We start from the raw sequence: 23,648 nt of genomic DNA, 5'->3' as shown, positions 1-23,648 counted from the left end.
CTGGCCTCAAACTCAGAGATCCTCCTGCCTCTGTCTCCCTGGTGCTGGGATTAAAGGTGTGCACTACCACTGCTCAGCAGGAGATTTTTTCTCTTGAGTATATATCATAACTATTTTTTTTACTTACACTGTACTAGTTCATTGTATTTAATGGTGAAATATAATGAGTCTGTTAAGACTATTAGTGGCTGTCAATTTGACTACATCTGAAATTAACTAAAAGTCAAATGCCGAGGCACACCTGTGAAGGGCTTTTTCTTAATTATATTATTTGAAGTAGGAAGACTAACTTTTAATCTTTTTATAATTTATTTATTTTTTAAGCTTCATTTTACATTCCAACCTCAGTTCTCCCTCCCACTCCTTCTCCCACCCCCTTTACCCCCCACCCCATGTCCACTCCTCCTCACAGGTAAGGGATCCCATAAAGAGTCAACAAAGTTTGGCACACTAAATTGGGGCAGGACCAAGGCCCTCTGTCATGCATTAAGACTGAGCATGGCATCTCACCATAGGGAATGGACTCCAACAAGCTAGCTCATGTGCCGGGATTATATTGTGGTCCTACTGCCTGGGGTCCCTCAGATAGACCAAGCGTCACTACTGTCTCCCAACAGGGAGAGTCTAGTTTGGTCCCCTAAAATCTCCACAACTGTCAGTCTAAAGTTCACAAGTTTCCACTAACTTGGTTCAGCTGTCTCTGCAGATTTCTCCATCATGATCTTGACCTCCCCTGCTCATATATTCCCTCCTCCCTCTCTTTAGCTGCATTCTCAGAGCTCGGCCTGATGCTTCATTGTGGATTTCTGTATTAATCCCAATCTTTTGAAGTGGGAAAACATGCCTTTAATCCAGATCTTTTCAGGTGGGAAGATCCACCTTGAATCCAGGCCACACCCTCTGGTGGAATCCTATATAAAGACTTGGAAGAAGGAAGCATTTGCTCTTTGCCTGCTTACTCCCTCTTACTGGTAAGCCATTCCTTCACTGGAGTTAGGGCACACTTCTTTAGGATCCTGGCATATATACTGAAGACCATCTAAGACTTCTGGCTTCATGGACTGAACAACTACTGGATCCTTGAAACTTTCATTGGTAGATATCCATTGTAGAACTAACTGGACCATATCCTGTAAACAACTTTAATAAATCCACTTTAAATATAAGGGAATTAATTTTATATGTTATTATACATATATGTGCATATATATATGAGAGAGATTCATTCTATACACTCTGTTCCTCTAGAACTCAAGTGTCTAGAGAACCCTGACTAATACAGATTTTGGTACCAGAAATGGTTCTAGAGACACAGATGTATAATTTTTAAAGTATGGATGAATTTTAAAAGCATTTGGAATTGACTTTCCAATTTGTCAACACCTATAGCTGCTGAAGCCTCTCTGGACGCTCAAAGAGTACTGAAAGCCCGTGGTGTGAACTGTTTTCTGGAGTGCAGGAGATCCTTAGAGTGCCTCTTGGTGCTACCATGTCTTGTGATTAAAGTCAATGGGAAACTACAGTAACCCAATCCAGGTAAGATGACAAAGGCCACAGACTCTTCAGGAATGGAAAAGGATCATCACCTACTGAGATACTTGCTGTGGGTAGAGGAATTACAGAATGGGTAGTAGAGGAAGGTAGTTATACTTTTACAAGTGGGAATGTAAAGACTTAAAAAGTAAAGGAGAAGTTTCAATGTTTTCAAAAAACAGACTTTTCCCAAAAGAAGCAAGTATTTATTGCAGTTTTCCACTAAAACGCTCATATAGATAATTTTTAGTTAAAAGTACAACAACAATTCGATACTGGCTATGCTGATTGGATTTTGCCAACTTGCTTTAGACCTAGACATATCCAGGAAAGGGGCTTTAATTGAGAAAATGCCTCCATAAGATTGCCCTGTTGTGGTGATATTCCGTTTATGATATAACTAATAAAGCTTGCCTAAAGATTAGAGAAGCAAAGCAGCCACGCTACTTAGTCATAGAGGCCAGGCAGTGGTGGCACACACCTTTAATCCCAGCTCTTGGGAGACAGAGGCAGATGTATCTCTGTTAGTTTAAGGCTACTCTGAGCTACACAAAATTGATCCAGTCTACAAAGAGAAACAGAGTTCACACAAAGATGATCTCAGCATTTGGGATCCCGTGCCTTTAATCCCAGCACTAGAGGGGAATGTAAGGTGGGAGGAGATGGAAGCTGATTGCATTCTGAGATTTGGTGAAGAACAGTGCAATCTGAGGCAGTCTGAGGACGAGACTGCCCCTTTAGTCTGGGCTTTGGTAGAGCTGAGAACTCTCTAGAGGCTGCTGCTTTGCTTATCTGATCTTCAGACAAGCTCTATTGGTTATATTATAAACAAAGTATCACCACACCCTGTAGCAAATCTTTCAGGTATTTTATTGCATAATGATTGATGCAGAAGGTCTGTTGCTGGAGTTTCTTTTCCCACCAGGTCCCATTGCCCTTCAGCTCCAAATAAACACACGGGCCCTATATTAATTATAAAACTATTGGCCGATAGCTAGCGCTGCTTATTGGCTAGCTCTGTCTTAATTATTAACCCATTTCTATAAATCTATATGCATTTTCACATGGTTTTGGCTTACCAGAGAATGGTCCCGATCTGTTACTCCTTCCTCGGCTACATGGCATCTCCTCGTGGTCTCTCTCTTCTCTACCTACCCTTCCCAGAATTCTCTTCGTCTCCTAGTCCCGCCTATCTTCCTGCCTCTATTGGCCAAAAAGTGCTTTATTCATCAACCAATAAGAGAAACTCATATACAGAAGGACTTCCCCCATCAAAGGCCCATCTCACCAGGATTAGGGTTAGGGTTAGGGAAACTGTAAGCCTCAAGTTAAACACTTTCTTTTACAAGTTACCTTGGTCATGGTATGTTATCGTTATCTAGCAGTAGAAATTCTAACTAAGACACTGGCTAATTTCTGGGTGGTGGTCATGCATGCCTTTAATCCCAGCACCCAGGAAGCAAAGGCAGGGTAATCTATGAGTTTGAGGCCAGCCCGGTTTACAGAGTGAGTTCCATAACAGCCAGGACTACACAGAGAAACCCTGTCTCAAAGAAAAAAAAAAAAGACTGGCTATACATACAGTTTCTCTCTAATGGTAGCTAAACTCCTTTCCTTCTCAAATCTAGTGTTGGCTACTTCGCTGCTGTGACAAACTCCTGAGAAAATTTAAAGAGGAAGATTTATCTTGGTTTTACGAGTTCAGAGATTTCAGTCCTTTTCATTTGCTCCATTGCTGTGATCCTGTTGTGAGGGAGAAAGCAGGTGACAGGAGGGTGCAGTGGAAAAAAGCTACTTACTCCGTCCAGGAAGCAGAGAGTCAGGTTGGAAAACATCAAAGACACGTTCCTACTTCCTATAGCCAGGCTCCACCCCAGAGTCCATCCAGTGTGAACTCATGAGTGGATTAACCCATTGATAAAGGTAGTGTTTTCAAGGTCTGATCATCTCTGAATGATTAGATCTACTAGTTAGGGACCAAGCCTTCAACATATAAACCTTTTGAGAGCTGGGTGGGATTATTTTACATACAATCCATAACATCAAATTTAAGTTCATAGCTTTTTATACTCTTTTTTTCCCAAAATTTTTGTATTGTGTTTCAAAGGTGATCAATATCCACAAAATGTCTTACAGAGGGGGACATAGCATGTGATTTTTCCAGGGAGCTATATGGTCCCATTAGAATGTCATCTAAAGGTTTTTTTTCTTGATATATGTCTCTCTTCTTTTTAAAATAATAACTTGACTTTATTTTATGTGCATTGGTGTGAAGAAATCAGATCCCAGGGAACAGGAGTTACAGACAGTTGTGAGCTGCCATGTGGGTGCTGGGAATTGAATCCAGGTCCTCTGGAAGAGCAGCCAGTGCTCTTAACCACTGACCCATCTCTCAGCCCCATGTCCCTCTTCTTTATCCTAATGAGTTTCAGTTTATAATTTAGAAGCCCTACTCATTATAATCTTCTTTGTGATATGATTCTTTTAAGAGTTATTTTTCATTATGACTTTATGTACATGAGCGTTTTGCCTGTAGATGTCTATCACATGTGTGCAATACATATAGGGGTCAGAAGGGGGCATAGGATACCCTGTAACTGGAGTTACAGATGGTACTGAGCCCCCATGTGAGTGCTGGAAATTGAAATTTAGCTATGATTCTCTGGAAGAGTAAATAGTGCTCTTAACTGCTGAGCCGACTTTTCAGTCCTGTGATGTGTTTCTTGACACAATGAATTAGTCCTCATTGTGTCTTTGCCTTGCACAAACTCCTGTTGCTGCATTAATTACATTGCATTGCTTTTACATATTTAGAGATATGCTTCCTCTGGCAGCCTGCTAACCTGTTTGTTATACAGCTATATGCTCAGCTGGTGCCTCACTGGCCTGGTAGTGGTAAGGGACTCCAGGGGTCCAGGGATGTCAGCCTAGAAGAAATATCAAAAGGGTCAATGGTTCACTACTTTTTTATGAATCTTTGGGAAAATGAATTTCTCAGATCTTCTTTCTACCCTGTAAAAACTTGTAATGAGTGACACTGTATGGGATATTCATGGAACTCAGAATCCTCATGAATTGTATTCATTACACAAATAGCATTATAGTGACAATTAAAGGAATTTAAATGTGACAAAAATCATTATCTATAATGTCACTGTCAAAAATCATCAACTTGCTGGGTATGGTGCCACTTGGTATGGTGGTACACATTTATAATCCCGGAACTTGGGAGACAGATACGAGAGGATGAAGGGTCAGAGGCCAGCCTGGGCTACATAGAAAGACTGTGCTTCAAAAAAGAAGGAAAAGCTATTATCTGTGTTCATGGCGATACCCTTCCACTGTTGAAGTGTTTCTAGGTATAAAAGTGTAGAGAGATGCCTTTTCCTTGCCAGCGGCTTTGGGAAGGAGAAACACAGGGAGTCAAGATGTAACCGCCATGGGGGAAACTTTTCTCCGGGAAGAGAAACACTTAGATTGGCAGTTATGGGGTAAATACTTAAGTCAGAGAGAGCCAGTAAGAAACAAGCAAGGCCAACAGCTTCATAATTAATACAGCGTCTTGTGTGTTATTTGGGGACTACAACTTGGCAGAGCCCAGGCGACTGGTGGGGAAAAAACCAAAGCGGCAGACAAAAAAAAGGCTTCTCTCGACATAAAAGTATAAAAGTGTTTTTTTTAAATCATTTTCTGTCTTAGTTTTGCACAATGACTCCTCCTCATTTTAGACTTTAAATCCTTTGTAGGTTTGTCCTTATTATATATTTTTATAACAACTCCACCACTTAAACTCAAAGGCAATATAAAGACCTTGATTGATGCCAGGCCTGGTGGTACAGGGTTATAATTCCAGCAAGTTCTGGGCCCACATGGGCTATAGAATGAGTCTAAGAGCAGCCAGGACAACATAGTGAGACACTGCTTCCAAGTTTTTAAAAAGTAAGAAGAGGACTAAGGATACAGCTCAGTGGAGGAACACTTGCCTAGCACTTTGAGTTTTATCCTAAGTGTGGTAAAGAAGGAGGATGGGGAGGAGGAAAAAAGAAACTGATTAATATTACCTAAGCCTTTGAGAGCCTATTCACAAGATCTCAGTACGCAAACTGGGTAGGATGCAAACCTCTCAAGAAGGCTGTGGGTCAGCAGTCGCAGCTAAGTGACACATACTAACAGACATTATCATGGAGAATTGTGTGCATTGCCTAAGAAGTGTTTAGATCACTAACCATGCTAAGATGGTATTTTTGTTTTCCTCAATTGAAACAATGTCTCCCAGAGTCACCCAGGGTGGCCATGAACTAACCCTAACCCTGATACTTCTGCTTCTTCAGTGTTTGAATCACAGGCACGGATTTATGTATGCTATGCTGGGGTGTATAAAGTTCTTCAGTGGAAGTAAGATTAATAAATGATGTCTTCATCATTGTCATTATTTTATTACTGCTACTACTATTACCCTGGGCCTTGTTCATGATAGGCTAATTGTTTACCACTGAGCTATGCCCACAGCCACAAGGGTGATATGATAATTCTTTTTTTTTTTTTTTTTTTTTTTGGTTTTTTTGAGACAGGGTTTCTCTGTGGCTTTGGAAGCTGTCCTGGAACTAGCTCTTGTAGACCAGGCTGGCCTCGAACTCACAGAGATCCGCCTGCCTCTGCCTCCCGAGTGCTGGGATTAAAGGCATGCGCCGCCAATGCCCGGTGATAATTCTTTTTTAATCACTAATTTTTCCTTAATAACCTCATATACAACTATTATTATTTTTTTATTCTTTACTTATTTTACGTACCAACCACAGTTCTCCCTCCCTCCTCTCTTTCTGCTCCCCTCCCACACCTCACCCCAACCTACCCTCATACACACTTCAGAAAAGGTAAGGCCTCCCATAGGGAGCCAACAAAGCCTGGCCCATTAAGTTAAGGCAGGACCAAGCCCCTCCCTGCTGCATCGAGATTGATCAAGGCATCTTGCCATATGGAATAGGCTTCAAAAAGCCAGTTCATGCACCAGGGATAGATCATGGTCCCACTGCCAGGGGTCCCACAAACAGGCCAGGCTATCGGTCTAGAATCTCCTTGGGCTCCTATGAGTTCTGGTCAACTGTCTCTGTGGGTTTCCCTGTCCTGATCTTGATCCCCCTTGCTCATACAATCCCTCCTCCCTTGTAGGTAGAGATCTCAGGTACTGCAGCACTGACCACAGGTATGTGGTGAGAGGCAGGGATAAAGGCACGGAAGGAGTGGTCGTGCTCTCTCTTGGGGCTGCGGTCGAGGTTGGGGACCAGCAGAGTGCTGACCTCAGTTCTCGGCTTCTTATGTAAGTGACTTCTCTCTCTCTAATTAAGTATAATATAACCCCCCTGCCCAGTATCCTTGGCATGGCTCGTTTACCATCTTCACTCTCTCTCTTCGAGTGGACTCCTGTAGCTTAGCCTGGTGCTTTGCTGTGCATTTTTGCATCTGCTTCTATAAGTTACTGGATGAAAATAACTATTATTCTTATTAAGTGTTATTCGTTCAATGCACACTTGGAATAGCTTCAAGGTGAGTACCAGGCATTATTTTGACCTTCTGGAATAAAGTATTAAATAAAACCAACAAAGTCCCTCTTTTTTTTGTTTTATTTTTGTTTCTGGAAACAAGGTTTCTTTGCATAAAAGTTCTGGCTGTCCTGGAGCTTGCTTTTTAGATCAGACTGGCCTTGAACTCACAGAGATATGCCTGCCTCTACCTCTGGAGTTCTGGGATTAAAGTTGTCCACCACCACCACCGCCACTACCACCTCCTCCTCCTCCAACAAGGTCTCAACATAGAGCTCATACCTCAGTAATAAACAAGAAGATTAATAAATAAGGAAACAACAGTGATCGAGAACTACTATAATGAAAATAGCATGCATTAGAGACTGGGGGACACTCTTAAGGAGGATATCATTTAAGATCTACATTCAAACCTGAATGAGAAGGATCAGTCACCCCTCCACCCCCAAATCCACAGAGAAAATATGTTAGCCCTATGGAGTGGTAAATGCAGGGGCTATGGGTGTGCAGACATAGTGTGTGTGACTGGAATCAGGCTCAGCTCACAAGAAGTGGGCAGGAGATGGGGTTGAAAAGGTAAGCAGAAGCCAGTTAATGTTAGAATGCACAGGTCAGGCAGAGAACTCGTTTTAATCTAAATGTGATAGCAAATTTCAGGGAACTTTGAGCAGGGAGAGGACAGCTGGCACACCTTTTTAAAAGCTCCTGTGTAGAAAATGGATTGGGGAGTGTGATGCTAAGAGCAGGTTGTGGGGAGGACAAGGTGGGTCAGCAAGTAAGGGTGCTTGCCGCCAAGACTAACGACCTGAGTTCCATTCCTAGAAACCTCATGGTAGAAGGAGAAAACTGGTTCCTGCCATTGAACTCTCTCTCTCTCTCTCTCTCTCTCTCTCTCTCTCTCTCTCTCTCTCTCTCTCTCTCTCTCTCTCACACACACACACACACACACACACTCACACACACATATGCTCTCTTACACATGCAGTATTTATACACTAATAAGATTAAGTCACCAGATGGAAAATTTGGTGATGTAGCAAAAGGAAGAGATAATTAATGATTCTTTGGAAAGACAAGACAAGAAAACACTAACTTCGGGGCACAACTGATTTGCTGTTGTTGTTGTTTAGAGGCAGGGTCTTACTTTGTATGCATGGCTTGTGCGGAACTCTTCATACAGACTAAGCTGGCCTTGAACTCATAGAGAACCATCTGCCTCTCTGCCTCCCAAGTCCTGGGAATAAAGGTGTGCAGTACCACACCTGTCTTTGGTTGTTTGGTTGTTTGTTTTAAGTCTACCACAATATAGTTGAGTTCTTCCAAACAAAGCAGATGCCTGGCACCATGTGTAAAGCACACAGATGCTGCAGTAACACACAGTCTTTGTACAGGCGTTGGCCTGTTACCTGTTGCTATTGAATGAACTGCTTCCAAACGCAGTGGCTTTAAGTGCTCATTGTTTCCTGTCATTTGAAGATTGGCCAGGTAGTTCTGCTTGTCAAGGTGTTGCTGGGTGCTGAGACCAGCAGCCTGGCTCTCAAGCCCACAGGTGGTGCTGGCTGCCAGCTGGGAGCTCGATGGGGCTGTGAACCAGTGCGTTTGGTCTTCCGCCACAGGAGCCTTTCTTGATGGATGTTTTCCTTACTGCAGGAGGGTCTCAGGGAGAAGGGATCCTTGAGCATTGGCCAGTGGAGTGTTCGAAGTAGATTCAACGCTAGGTTAGTTTCATCTTTTGGGACTCCATTTTAAAAGCTCACCCACACATCTATGGCTGGAAGCTTTATCTTGTTTTTTAATTAAAGCTGCCCAATAAGAATTCCTCCACTATATTCCCTCCCCACCTAGGCCATCTCGTTCCCTTCTGTTCTCATCCCTCCTCCCCCCTCTTACTAACCTCCAGCCCCCAGTTCACCCTGTAGATGTCATCTAATTTCCCTTCCCAGGATGATCCGTGTTTCCCTCTTAGGGTCCTCCTTGTTCCACAGCTTCTCTGGGGCTGTGGATTTTAGTCTGGTTATCCTTTGCTTGACATCTAATATCCACTTATGAGTGAATACATACTGCGTCTTTCTGAGTCTGAGTTACCTCACTTAGGGTGGTTTTTTCTAGTTCCATCCATTTGCCTGAAAATTCATGAGGTTGTCATTTTTCACTACTGAGTAGTACTCCATTGTGTGAATGTACCACATTTTCCTAATCATTCTTCGGTTAGGGATGACATGCTCAGAGGCAATAGGACCATGATAATATAATCCTGATACATGAGCTAGCTTGTTGGCGCCCATTCCCTATGGTGCGATGCCATGCTCAGTCTTAATGCATGGGAGAGGGGCCTAGCCCTTCCCCAGCCTATTGTGCCAGATGATTCTGACTCCTCATGGGAGCCCTTACCCATGAGGAGGAGTGGACTGCGGGTGGGCTAGGTGGGAGGAGAGGGGGGTGGGAGAAGGGATGGGAGGGAGAATGTAAAGTGAAATCAAAAAAGAAAAGAAAGAATTCTTTAAAATTTTACTGCAGGGGCTGGAGATGGCTTAGCGGTTAAGAGAACCGGCTGCTCTTCCAGAGGACCCAAGTTCCATTCCCAGCACCCACATGACAGCTCACAACTGTCTGTAACTCCCAGCTCCAGATGATCTGACACCTTCACATCAATGCACATAAAATAAATTTTAAATTTTTTATTGCATTTATTTATTTAGTGTGTGCATATCAGGGGTGCACATACCATGTGCATATGGGGTCAGGGGAAAATTTAAGGGAATTGGTTCTCTCATTCCATCGATCATGTAGGTCCTGGGGTTGGAACTCAGGTTGTCTAGCTGGGCAGCAAGCGCCCTCACCCCATAAGTCATCCATGTCATCATCCCTAATAAGAATTTTTAACAATAACCACGACATAGCTGCGATTTTGCCAAGACCTAGAAAACAAGCAAGGCTTCATTCCCCCCATAGCGACTTAAAGTTCCTCTTTCCCAGGTAGAATACTGTTACCTGTTGCCAAGATACCGCTTATTTTGTGTGTACATGGCAGATTTATGCTGGGTACAAAATTTACAAGTTCCATTTTCCCCCATTCTAGAGGCGGCATTTTCCTGGTGCACTGTCAAATACCATTAAAAGACAGCATTGAAAGGATGAGTGCCCACCAGGGAAACGGAGTACACTTTCTCTGCAAGCCTCCTTATAAACACAGTTCTGGGAGATTACACTCCAGACTTGCCTTCCTGTAAGAGCGGGGAAAAGAAGCCCGGAAGAGAGGCACACTCCTGAGAAAGAAGGGGTGGAGTCAGGAGCATGAGCAAGATAACTGATCGGTTAAGAAATACAGTTTCAGGGATAGGCCACTGGGCACAAAGGCACCCATATAGTTAGCTTTCCATTTCAAAAAGCTGGAGCAAGAGCATTGCCATGTCTGTTTCTGCTTTTGCCTTGAGTTGCATCACAAAATAACATTCTGCAAAAATACCTGGAACTGAACATAAATTTCTATGGGGTGGGAGTGGGGGGGTTGAGGTGCATTTTGGGTGAGGAAGTGGCCAGTAACAGACCCACTCCATGTGACATTGTATTGCTCTGGTGTCCTTATGAGTATTGAAAGTTATGACTCCAAGTTGGAAACATTGTACCAGGTGTGGTGATACATGCCAATAAGCATAGCACTTGGGAAGCCGAGGCAGGAAGATTGCCAGCCTGGGCGACACAGCAACAGAGACAGACAACTTTTATCTTTGCTCTGGTTTTCAAATTTATAGCCCTTTCCTCCTCAATTTCGTCTTTCTAAACCGTGGAGTTGTCTTTCACAGCCAAAGTACCCCTGCAGGTCAGGCCAGGAAGGCTCTCTACAATGATCAAGGTCTTTTCTATTTTCACTCTCCATGGTAGGCGTTGTTGGTCTCGGGGCATGTCTGAGCACTTGAAATACGACAAATGAAAATGGGAGCAGAACTGTACGTTTCCAGCTTGGGAGCTGGTTCTAACTGCTTACAACCACCGTGCAGTTAGCGGCTACCCTATCAGACACACAGCCTCCAGTCTTATTTGCAGCTCACGGAATTCTGCTTGCCCACCTTTTTTCTAGAAGCTGGAAAATCTAAGCTTCAATACCATAATATATTAATGACCGTGTCCTACCATGTGATTTTGCTTTTAAATTAAAATTTTAATTAATGTACAAAATTATAGGCTTCATGATGACCTTTCCAGACAAGTTTATGAATGTAGCTTTTATTCCCCCTCCCATTTTATTTTGTTTTGAGACAAGGTCTCACCATGTTCCCAAGCTTGCTTGAAACTCACAATCTGCCTCCTGAGTGCTGGGATTACAGGCATGTGCCAACACACTCAGCTTTAACATAGCTTTTACTTTTAACATAGTAATTTGATCAAAGTTCATATACTGGGGGCTGGATCCATGGTTATGATGGTTATCTTCTGTGCACTAGGTCCATATGTGACGTGTAGACATGCATTCAGAAAGAACACCCAAACACATAAAATAAAATAATAATAATTTAAAAAGTAAACATGTTACCAAACAAACAGACAATGTTTGTAAGCTTTCCTGGATTATAAGTTCTTTTTTAAACTACTCTTATTAGGGTGCGATACAGCGAAGAAACCAAGACCAAGTTTAAAGAGAAAGTTGGCTGCATAATATTGCAGAATCAGGGAATTAGCTTGATTAACAATAAGACTTCCCTTGAACATTTCCCATCTGCTGGGTGGTATCTTCAGTACATTGCATGAACTAGTCCCATGGAGGACTATTTACCCTCGCTTTACACAAGTCACTTACTCAAGGTCACACAGTTAATAAGTAGTAAAGCAGGCATTTAAGCCCCAGCAATCTGACTTCAGAGCCCGGCTTCTTAACCACGATGCTGTATTGCTTTCTATTTGATTGTGCCCATATGGTGACACAAGCTTAGTGACCTCAAATGTCTGTGTAGCTTTTGCCTAAATTTAAGCTTCCATAAGCCAGGGTGAGGTGGGGTGGAGATGGGAAGGGGTGGGGAAAGGTGGGCCTTTTTCCAGTGCTCGAGGAAGGCGGGGTAGCAGTACAAAGGTTCTCACTGGAGAGAAAAATCTACGTCTTTTTCTCAGAAAGTCAAGCAGATATTCTTATAGCCAGGGATGCTGCCTTCTAATCACAAAAGAAAAGTGAAACTTTTTCTCCTCTCTCTTCTTTTTTTTCTTTCCCTCTCTCTCCCTTTCACCCTCCCTTCCTCTCTATCCTTCCTCAGGGTCTTGCTATGTTGTTCAAGCCGGTTGCAAACTCAAGACCCTCTTCCCCCCAGTCCCCAGTGTGCCGGGGTCACAGACGCGAGCCCCTCTGCCCTCCTTAAGGCCAAAGTCACACACAGCGTCTTCCCCTTAATCTCTTGTGAAGTCAGACAATGAATGAAAGCTGAATTGCTGTGTCTTACCAGTCAGTGACTTAGCTCTCTGTCTCTATCTCTCATCTCTATCGAGGGTTTAACGCTCCACTGATAGGCCATAGTTGGCAGTGGTCTTTACTTTCTTCTTGAATTGTTTCCTTAAAGGCTATCTTATCCATGCTGGTTAAACTGTGTCCTCACCGCCTCCACTCCCCAGATTTACTGTCTTTCTCTGCCCAGAAGCACTGACCTCAGTGACTACACCAGCAGTTCCCTTGCCGTGGTGGGCTTAGGGGTGGGCTTGGCCTGAGAGTACGAGGAAGTTAAGGGAGACTGGAGAGACTTCTTCCCCAACTTCTCCTTCCTGCTGTGGTGCTGCCTTCTTTGTAGCAGCTGTCCAGCCTCCACGGCCCAAACGGAGTAAACTGTCTTCATCTTGCGCCCATATGTAAAGGGACAGAGATTACCCCATGGCCTGTCTACCCTTCTTGTTTCCGTTAACTCTGCTCCCATCTTTGTACACAATGCCCTTAACAAATCACTTCTAATAAACTCTTCTGAGCAGAATGTCGTGCCCTACTTAGAAGCCTTTTCCTCCAGGGATCTCAAATGTTTCAAAAGCACTGAGAGAGGCCTAAACTCCAAGGTATTTGTAGTATTAAACGGGTCTTGGGTAGATTGTCTGACAAATAAGATTATAAGATTTCATTATTTTGTTTACAATGTAGGTGAGGTGCACAGGACTCTTGAGGGTGACCACACTGGACTCTGTTATGCAGACCAGAGACACTGGGCTTTACCGCTGCTTGAGTGAAAGTCATTCTCTTTGCCCTATTCTCCGGTGGGCCCTCTTGGTTCCGCCTTCACAGTGTATCTTGAATTCCGTCACTTTTTTTTTTAACTTTGCCTACACCCACCCACATGTAAACCATGCCCTCCTGAGATCTCACACAGACCAAACGCAGCTTCCTAGCAGGTCCCTTTGAGTTTGCCCATCAACAGACCTTTCTTCAGCTCAAAGATGTGTTTTTCAAGTACAAGTCACACGATGCCATTCCTGTGTGGCCCCCCTCCAGGGGACCAGCACTTCAAATAAAGCCAAAGCTACTATTGGCTCGGAAGGCAGAGTCTAAGAAGTGGTCTACTCTCCTAACCGCATCACACGCCTCCCTCTTGTGGGTCTATCATCCGCCATCTGTCACGTCTGACTGCCGTGAGCCCTTGGTGCAGTCGTCTTCCCTCTGCCTCGAATACTCTGATCTCAGAGTTATTGGGAGGGAGAGCCCATTCAGTTCTTCAGTCCTTGCCTCATTCAGTTCTTCAGTCCTTGCCTCATTCAATTCTTCAGTCCTTGCCTCAGACGTCGCCTCGGCAGCAGCGTATGCTAGCAATTTTCAACCCAGTTCCCCGACCCTTGATTCTGAAAATGGTGTCTGTTCCCTTTTTTTGGTGTCTGTATCTTTATGGAGAAAATCTTTTCAAAAACAAGTGTCTTATGTTTCTTTCTTAACACTGTGTTCTCAGTGTCTAGGATAAACGTTGGTTCAGAGCAATGTGAACACAGTTTTGAGTGACAAGGTAATCAGTGTGCATATTATTTATTTATTTATATTTATTTATTTAGTACCCTGGGGATCAAAGTCAGGTCCTTGAACATTCTAGGCCAATGTTCTCTCACTGAGCTGTATCCTTAGCCCCAAATAGACTTTTAAAAAGAAAGAATAAGCAAAAATACTTTTGAAAAAAAAAGCATGTATTGGAATATATTACTACTACTACTACTACTACTACTACTACTACTACTACCTTGGAAATTTAGGCCTGATTTAAAGAGTCATGCACTGGACTGTAACAGATGTCTTAACATCTTACTATTATTTTGTCCTATTAGCAAATACAGAGGCTCACTGTATCTGCCTTTAGACTTGGGAGAACTGTGGAATGTGAAACAGGGGAGAAAGGGTATCAAAGGAGGAAGATGTGTGTGTGTGTGTTTGCATGCAATCTGCACAAAGCATTTGTAAGGTTAAATAGCAAAAACACCCCCTCGAGGACATTTCTCTTTCCCTCCCCATCCAAATTCAGTATGCTCCAACATATCGATCTGTGAAGAAAATTAAAACTGGCATTACGCATGAAGGCATTATCCAGTTGCCATCACACAAGGTTGATCTGTGTGTCCACTGTGTACTTCTGCTATAGTCTATTTTAGGAAGCTTCTGGATTCTAATCTGAAAGTGGTATCTGGAAAAGAGATAATAGCTGTGCTCACATAGCAGTTTTCATCCAAAGGACTTAAATCACTGTACAAAGAAATAAGTATTATTATCCCAGATGGAGCCAGACAGACAGAGGGACTACTGCCCCTGTCAACAAGTCGCAGAGAAGGAGCCCCTGGGCTCAGAAAACAGCCCTACATGATAAATTACTGAGTCATGGCCTCTCTTGATTGGGGGCTGGACTATTAATGCTGAGATTTTTTTTCCTAAATGAAGTAGAATATCAGGCTTTAGAATTAAGAATTTTAGCATATGCCCAAAACATGAAAATGAATGCTTTTAAAACTGCTGAATTTGGGGGCTGTGTAGCTGTTTAAAAGGGGGCTGTGTCATTCTAAGCGGATGATGTACACTAGTTTTTTTATTTATTTAAGATCCACAACAAGTGAGCTGAGACAGGAGCTATTTCCATTTCACCCATTTTGCAGGGAAGGATAATGTGTGGAAGCAGAGCTGGAATTCAGAGGGAGGCAGCTTGACGCCACCACCTTCACGGTTAGTGAGGTTTTGAACCCAGTCCTCGTGTGAATCACTCGTGTGAAGTAAGCATTCTACTGTGGAACTACAGCCTCATCCTTTTGTGAATCTCTACACACCAAATCATAAGAGGTGGATAGATTGTCATCCCAATAAAGGTTTACAAAGGCAAAGAAATTTGTCTGAGCTCACGTGAAGCTGGGGTTTTAAAAGCAGACAAAAGATTGGTAGGCAAGGAGCAGAATGTTAGGGCTGCTCCTGCCACGGAGTGGTTGTGTGACCTGAGTCCATCAGTAGACCTCACAGATTCATTTTGTCCCCTGAAACACTGGTGCTGAACTTCTCTGGTGAAGTTCTGCTGCTCCGTAACTGTTTTCTGTTTAGTCCCTTGTTTGAAATCCTTGGAGATTTCGATGAACCACACCGAACCTGAAAGTGGCAGCCAAATTTAGAAAACAGATCTCAAAAGGAGAAAAGAAAAGAAAAAAGAAAAGGTTTACAAAACGTCTTTATGTAGAAAGTGAGACTGTCCTGTAAAGAGTTTGTCTCAACTTGTGGACTCAGTGACCAGACACAGGCCACACTTCTCCCTTTCCCTGGCCACTTCTGGCTGCAGGAAGTTATGTAACCTAGATCAGGGGTCCTTTCTGCCCATGGACCAGCCCAAACTGGAAGAAGCCTGTCTTGTGTGGGAGGGCTCTGAGAGACTCAGCCAAGGTTTTCACGTGGGTGTTCTATCTTGAACTCAGAATGTCTGCGCCATGCTGTCTACCTCTGGTTTTGTTCTTAGTGACCATTTTATAGTGACAATCCACTGCTACCATGAACTAGTTTTCTTTTCTTCTCCCATAACCTTATGATGAACTATGGGGACATTAGCAAGGTTCATTTCCATATGGTTCTTGTTCAAAAGCATTAGTTTGGGCTGATGAGATACCTCAGCTGATAAAGGCACTTTGCAATCAAGCCTATTGACCCAAATTTGAGCCTTAAACAAATACGTAAGTAAACAAACAAATAAATAAATATTTTTTTCAGTGTGGGTTTGAATTTGTGGCAAGTCTTGGCAATGAAAAATCCCTTGAGTCAGGCTTGATGGCACATGCCTTTAATCTCAGCACTTGGGTAGCAGAGGCAGGTAGATCTCTGAGATCTCAAGGCCAGCCTGGTCTATCTACATAAGAGTTTCAAGACAGCTAGGGCTATGTTAGGAGACCCTATCTCAAAAAGAAAAAAGAAAGAAGGGAGAAAGAGAGTTGTCTACTTTCTCATACTGTCTCCATTTTCCTCATCTTTTCATAAAATGATGCTTACACTACAGCAAATAGCATAATGTTCATGGAAGTCATTTGGATAAATTAGAGTTCCTGTGATAATGAGAGGAGGGCTTCAATAATGCCTCTTACCCAGAGAGACTGTAGGGGTGTGTGTAGTGCCAGTACTTTGGCAACGGACAGTCCTTAATTAGAATCCTCTCATTTGGGAAAGTAGTCTCTATAGGTGTTTTCAGCTTGCAAAACACAAGATTGCTGAAACATGGAAAGACTAGACATGAGGTGACTGACACAAAATATACCACTAGTTAATGGAAACCATGGCTGTAGCTATCCATTAGTAAATCATGATGCAGAGTCATGAGGTTCAGAGGACCAAGGCTAATTGTCTAAGACGGGTGACTAATTCACTTTGAATTCTAGGATGGGCCTGTGTAGAAATGAGCTGCCTTGAGACACCATGCACCCTGCTCTTCTACACTCAACAGAAGCTAATTCTGCAAAAAAAAATATTCTCATGCACCCCACACCTTGAGGGAAGTGAGACAAAGCATGTCTTCTCTTTAGACACCCTGTGTCTTCTGTGGTTGTAGGAATTTGATCACTGCTAGGACATCAGTACTTTCCTTTCCATCTGAAGGCTCTGAGATGGTTGTAATTCCAAGAAATCATTTCTAATACTTTTAGCAATAGAGTTCTGTTTTTTTTTTGACACTGGGTCTCCTATACCCTGGGCTGGCCTTCAAATGGCTATGTGGCCAAGGATGACCTTGAACTTCTGACCACAGTGTTTCTACCCCTCAAGTGTTAGGATTGCAGGTGTGCGCCACTACATTGAACCTATGCATTGCTGAGGATCAAATCCGTGCTAGGCAAGCACTCTACCAACTGAACTACATCTCCAGTCCTATGCATGTATTTGTTGGTGTGTAACTATACTGCCGTGGCTCAAACCCAGGACTTTGCATATGCTAGGCAGTGTTATACCAGCTGAGCCACATCCTCAGTCCTGCATGAATTTTTTCTTTAGATTTATTTAATTTTGTGTGTAGGAGTGTTTTTCTTGCATGTATGTGCACCGAATGCATGTCTGGAATCCACAGAGGTTATAAGAAGGCATGAGATCCCTTGGAACCAGTACTGCTGTGGATGGTTGTGAGCCAAGATTCTGGGGAATGGAACCTTGTTCCTTTGCAAGAACAACCAATGCTCTTAACCACCATCTCCCCAGTACACCCTCCCTCATTTTTGTTTTAAACTCGACTTTCTTTTAATCTTGTTTGTTTTGAGACAGGTTCTCACTATGTGTCCCTGGCTGGCCTCAAACTAACAGAGATCTACTTGTCTCTTTCTAACAAGAACTGGGATTAAAGGCATATGCCACCATGCCTGATTACTTTTTTTTTTTGAGACAGGGTTTCTCTGTGTAGCTTTGTAGACCAGGCTGGCCTCAAACTCACAGAGATTCACCTGCCTCTGCCTCCCTGAGTGCTGGGATTAAAGACGTACACCACCACCGCCCAGTTGCTTGACTACTTTTTAAATAATAATTTTAAACTGTTGCGTGTGGGTGTGCATGTTTGCATAGAGGTCAGAGGACAATTTGTCCGAGTTCTTTCTGTCTTTCTATCATGAGACTAAACTCAGGTCCTTAGTCTTGGTGACAAGCACTTTCACCTGCTGATTCATCTTGCTGGCTCAGTTTTTTTTTTAATACACAGAAAATCCTAGTGTGCAATAATTCCTTACCAGGTAGAGATTCTAATCTCTTTGTCTGGGAATCACTAGTGCAAGTCACCGATTATCAGTCTCATTCAACATAGATGTTGCCCTTGATTTGTGCAATGCATTGTTCTAAGTGCCTTGGACACAAGGTCTCATATCAGCCACACCCTCCCGCTCTCATTTTAAATGTTATCTCCTCAAAGAAGACTTCCTTTATCCAAGCTGACCTTGTCTCCACCTTTCCATTATTCTCTATCATTTCATCCTGTTTATTTCCTTTGGAATACTGATCACTATAAGCAATTAGTTACTGATTTCACTACCTGTTTGCTACTGTCCCCTCCAGCCAGACTAAGAACTTTGAGAGCTGGGACATTGTTGATTTGGCTTTTTTCGGTACATCCAGGAGCAAGGGCAGTGGCTTGCTGTTTGGCACAGGGGCATGGTGAATTGATTATTTATTGAATAAGTACATAAAATAGCAGTGTGAAGTATACCCTATTATTTTCTCCATTACTCTGATGAGGAAAGTGGGGACTAGAGAGGAAAATTAACTCATTCCAAAGCTAATAATTTATAAAACTTGTTGAAAAATCCATTCTCCTTGACCCCAGAGTACAAGCTATTCACTTCTCTGGCCCCAGAAGCAAAAGACTGAACCGCTGTGCACTAAAGTCTCTTTGTCTGTCTGGAACTCTCCTTTTCACTGAAAAACTGAGAGGTAGAGTTAGCCGTCCTCTTTATAGCAAGGTTTTGTGATTTATGGAATCTATGACTGAAGGAAGTCAATGAATGGACTGTGAGCATTGACTTGAGGCCTTTAAGAGTACTGATCTTGGGGCTGGGGAGATGGTTCAGCAGTTGAGTGTGTACTGCTCCGCAGAGACCCCAGGTTAAATCTCAGTATCATATCAGGGATATGTTCCTTCAGGCGCGTGCGCATGCATGTGTGTCACACACACACACACTTATGAAAACAAAATTTTAAAAAGAACACTCCCAGAGCCCCCCACTTGGGAGGTGGAGGCAGGTGGATCTCTGAGTTTGAGACCAGCCTGCTCTACAGAGGGAGTTCCAGGACAGCCAGGGCTGTTACACAGAGAAACCCTGACTACTCATCTTCAGTCCCCTTTCCTTCAGTCTTCTCTTTCCTTCTCGAAAGATTTGCTGGTTGTTTAGGGGTTCAAGGACTCATGGAACATAGACCTTGCCATTACAGCTCCTAGAAGTACCCTAGAGTCAATACTGTAATCATGAGATATGCAAGGAACATGCTAACACAGAGGACAATGGGGTTAATTCCATCAGGTGTGTATGACTTGGGCCTTAAGGAAAGGATAATTCTCCAGATGGACAAGCTAACATTGAAGATTTCTGGACACGCAGAAAGAGCAAGAATAGCCCAGAAGCAGAAGGGAAACCTAAAATGTTTTGCTCTTACTCTTTTTGGCTTCTCCTCTTGTGTATGGTCAAATCCTTTCACCTAATTTTTAGAAAGCTCACTGGCTGCGGTCTAATCGGAAGTGAGTGATGAGGCAAAAGGTGTGAAGACCGTTAAGAGGCTTGGCAGTGTTCAGACGATTCACCAGGACTTGGGCTGAAGGTATTTGTAGCATTTGGGGAGGAAGGAAATGGGTTACAGGTTTTTGAAGGTAGAACTACAGAACTTGGTGATTGAATGGTGGATGGAGACTAGGTACTTATCAGCATGTATTGACGCCCTAGTATAAAACGTTACCATTTAGAAATAGAGGGAATTTGGAGTCCAGTGGGAGAGGTACCGCTGTTGGTTTTGGATATTCAGTTTGAAGTGTCCCTTAAGAGAGCCAGGAGGAAAGGTCCATAAGAGAGCCAAGAGTCCAACACCCACCTTCTCCCCCGCCCCAAGAGCTGTCCTAGCTCGAGTCAGTCATTCATGGGCTAATTTCCCTGTGGGGCCCACCAGGAATCAAATTCTCAGAGAGCTTCACTAGCATTTCTGAGCTTGACATCTATCAAGGATAACAGCGGCATATGGAAAACTTCCTGGGCTTCCGCTGATAAAAGCGCGGATTGTGGAATACATGTTTGCATCAGACACTGGCTTTTGCAAGCACCAGATTACAAAGACAAAACAAAAAACAAAAAAACCAAACCACTTCCATAGAGCCTTCTCTGGCCCTGACAAGCTCAGGCTCTAAACTGGCTCCCAAGAGCGCCCCCCCACCCCTTAGGGAGTTGATTTTTAAAAAGGAAATGGGGTTGTATAATGTGCAGCCTGGTTCCCCTTGACAACTGGAGAAACCCTGAATTTGGGCGGTTGGACCCACTTCCTATCATTAGACAAGACTCCTTGTAGCCCTGATCCTTTAAAAATGATGGGATTGGAATCATCTATCTCAGCTCGAACATCCAGCGGTCACCAGGCGGTGGCAGGGTCGAGCAGGTGGACTCTTAGGGGGGCTGTTTCCAATGTCCTTTTAGGGAAGAAGACTGCCCTGGAGGCAAGAAGCAGGCTCTCCATCCCGGCCCTGGCTACCTCCCTGAAACTTATAGCCTAAGGTTGAAGGCAGGGGCACGCCCTATGTCCTACACCCCTGATCCTGGGATGCTATCAGGAGCCTCTTCGTTTCTCCACCCTCTCTCCTCACGGCACTAAACCCCACTGTCATGCCTATAAATCCCAAGAGCAAAGGGTGGCACGATTCCTCCCGCGCCCCTGCGGGCTGAAGCAGTGCAGTTCCAAGCTTCCCCTGCAGAAGCCACGCTCCCGACTTGGTCCGGGGATAGAGGGGGCGCGAGAGAGCAAGTGGGCGGGCGTCCCATCCTCCGCATCCTCCTCCAAGTCCTGGCGCGCAGGGAGGGAGCACTGCGCTGCGCCGGGCTGCGCATCGCGGCCCACTTGCCGCCTGTCCCCTGCCCTGGCTGGGCCACCTCCCCGGGCTGCCGGTGGAGGGCTTCAAGGCGCTAACGTTACGCTGTTTCCGGTTTTCCAGAGGGCTCTCTTTCCCCTCCCAAGGCGGCGGCGACTGAGCGGCGGAGCCCCCCAAATGGCCTGGCCAGATGCGGCAGGTTTGCTGCTCAGCGCTGCCGCCGCCACTGGAGAAGGCTCGGTGCAGCAGATACAGCTACAGCTACAGCGACAGCGACAGCAGCATCAGCAGCAACAGCAGCAGCAGCAGCAGCAGAAGCAGCAGCAGCAGCGAGAGCGGCGGAGGCAGCAGCAGCAACAGCGGCAGCAGCAGCATCTCCCGTCCCGCTGCGCCCCCAGAGCCGCGGCCGCAGCCACAGCCGCAGCCCCGCAGCCCCACAGCCCCGCGAGCCGCCGCCCGCTCGCGAGCCGCAGCCGCCGGCGGCATGAGGCGCGACCCGGCCCCCGGCTTCTCGATGCTGCTCTTCGGGGTGTCGCTCGCCTGCTACTCGCCCAGCCTCAAGTCGGTGCAGGACCAGGCGTACAAGGCGCCCGTGGTGGTGGAGGGCAAGGTACAGGGACTGGCCCCGGTAGGCGGCTCCAGCTCTAACAGCACCCGCGAGCCGCCCGCCTCGGGTCGGGTGGCGCTGGTGAAGGTGCTGGACAAGTGGCCGCTCCGGAGCGGGGGGGCTGCAGCGCGAGCAGGTGATCAGCGTGGGCTCCTGTGTGCCGCTCGAAAGGAACCAGCGCTACATCTTTTTCCTGGAGCCCACGGAGCAGCCCTTAGTTTTCAAGACGGCCTTTGCCCCGGTCGACCCCAACCGCAAAAACATCAAGAAAGAGGTGGGCAAGATCCTGTGCACGGACTGCGGTGAGTCGCCCCCTCCTTCTGCTGGAGAAAGGGGGGAGGAGGGAGGCGGTGGAGGATGGGGGTGGGGCGGAGAGGTGCCGCAGGTGCCCAGGCCTGGCAGCGCTCGGCCGCCGGGGGGTGGGGCCGCCCCTGGACAGGGCGCCGGTCGCGGGTGGGTGAGGGTGTGGGCTAGGGGGAGGAGGAGATTCGGGCTCAAAGTGTGTGCTAGGGGGCGAGGGCTGGTGGGGAGGCGCTGGCCTGTGCCAACGGGGATCTGCGGCTGATGTATGGCATGTGGGGCTGGAAAGCTGCCATCATAGCCCAGTAGCGGAAGAGAAAACGGTGAGGTCCGGGAGGCGCTGGCCTGAGGCTCCTCAGTGAGTCAGGAGTGACCCTCGGAGGCCTCGCCCGCTCCGCTCCCGGGGGCCTGCCTTGGCCAGGCTGGCAGGGTCTACAGGAGCAGCTGGGCAGACTCCCAGGCTGTGAAGGCCTCTGCTTCCAAGTTCTCCTAGGGAATGATCGCCCCCGCCCCCTCCTTCCTCTCCCGGCTCGTTGCTCTGCTCATCCACACCGCTGGCGCAGGCAGAGTTGGACTTTTTCTGCTACTGTTTTCCGTTCTCTCTGTGGTTCTGGTTTTTTTTCCCCCTCCCTCCTGTCGTGCTTCGCCTGTCTTTGCTAAGCGAGTAGCTCAGCCTCACCTTCTTAAAACCGCCAGATCTAGCGAGCAGACGCTCTTTTAGCAGTTTGTGAAGTATCTCACCTGGTCTTGACAGTGGTGGTGGTGGTGACGACGAGAGAGTAACTTGTGTTTACTGAGTGTTTGAAGTTCAGCTCTAACATCCTCCTGGCGGGATGTATTGACCGCATCTGTTTTCACAATGTTGGGTGTTTTACAGGAATGCTGGTGGTTATAAACGCAAGCCAGGGTGAAGATCTCCTATTCGGAAGTCAAAGAAATGACACTTTGACAGCGTTTTCTTATTGCCTCTAAGTTCCAATGATTTCTCAATAAGATATAAATAAGATATTTGATAAGATAAGGCCGAATCTTCTGTGTTTCGTGTAACCCAGGACTGCTGGAGCCCTGAATTGTGATAGGTCTCCTGAACTCTGGTAGAAGTGGGTGTATTTACCAATTTATCGACTGAACCTGGGTGGTGTAGACAAGCTTGAGTAGCAAAAAAGAAAAAGAAAGTGTAACACCTAGCTGGAAAATCAGCTTTCATCTTTTTAGAGCAATCAATGCTTTTGGCTCTTGGAAGCTTCCCTCCCCCTACTCCTCTGAGAGGCAAATTTTAGGCAGTTAGTTGTGGGAGTGTATCTAAGCACTGTGCTAAACCCTGATCCCTTTAATGAGAAGAATCTTGAAAGTGTCTTACCATGGAGAGGAAAACTTGGGGAATGAGAGCAGTTTGCAGTTCAGATATTATTCCAAGCAATATTATTGCCTGCTTTTAAATTTGGGTTTTATGCTCTGAAAAGTTTTATAATGACAAGTTGAGACCGGCTAAGAACTTCTCTCCCTTTCCTCTTTTTAAATTCTATTAAGCATTTTATCTGAGACGCCTTGGGGAATTGTGGAACTAACTGTATTGTGCAGTGGAAGCAGATAGTAAAAACATGTATTGAACCTCGTCCAAGGACAGCTTTTGTTTGGGTTGTTGTTGAATTGCTCCTGAATATGCACAGTGCACCTCTCCAC

At 45.1% G+C, this 23,648-nt stretch overlaps 1 protein-coding gene across 1 annotated transcript in view; it reads left to right on the top strand.

The window, feature by feature from the left end:
* The first annotated feature begins 518 nt into the window (after window positions 1-518).
* Nrg2 (neuregulin 2) overlaps window positions 519-23,648 on the top strand; it is a 208,742-nt gene continuing 185,612 nt past the window's right edge. Inside the window, 6 exon segments of the mRNA XM_021234317.2 lie at window positions 519-971; window positions 1,390-1,536; window positions 6,703-6,850; window positions 19,701-19,809; window positions 21,182-21,779; window positions 21,781-21,967. Coding sequence (XP_021089976.2) covers window positions 21,249-21,779; window positions 21,781-21,967 — 718 coding nt within the window. The 5' untranslated portion in view covers window positions 519-971; window positions 1,390-1,536; window positions 6,703-6,850; window positions 19,701-19,809; window positions 21,182-21,248.

This window comes from Mesocricetus auratus, unplaced genomic scaffold, assembly GCF_017639785.1.
Source record: "Mesocricetus auratus isolate SY011 unplaced genomic scaffold, BCM_Maur_2.0 Super-Scaffold_100015, whole genome shotgun sequence".
Lineage (NCBI taxonomy): Eukaryota > Metazoa > Chordata > Mammalia > Rodentia > Cricetidae > Mesocricetus > Mesocricetus auratus.
The sequence above is the reverse complement of the archived record's forward strand: the minus strand, read 5'-3'. Positions and strand labels throughout refer to the sequence as shown.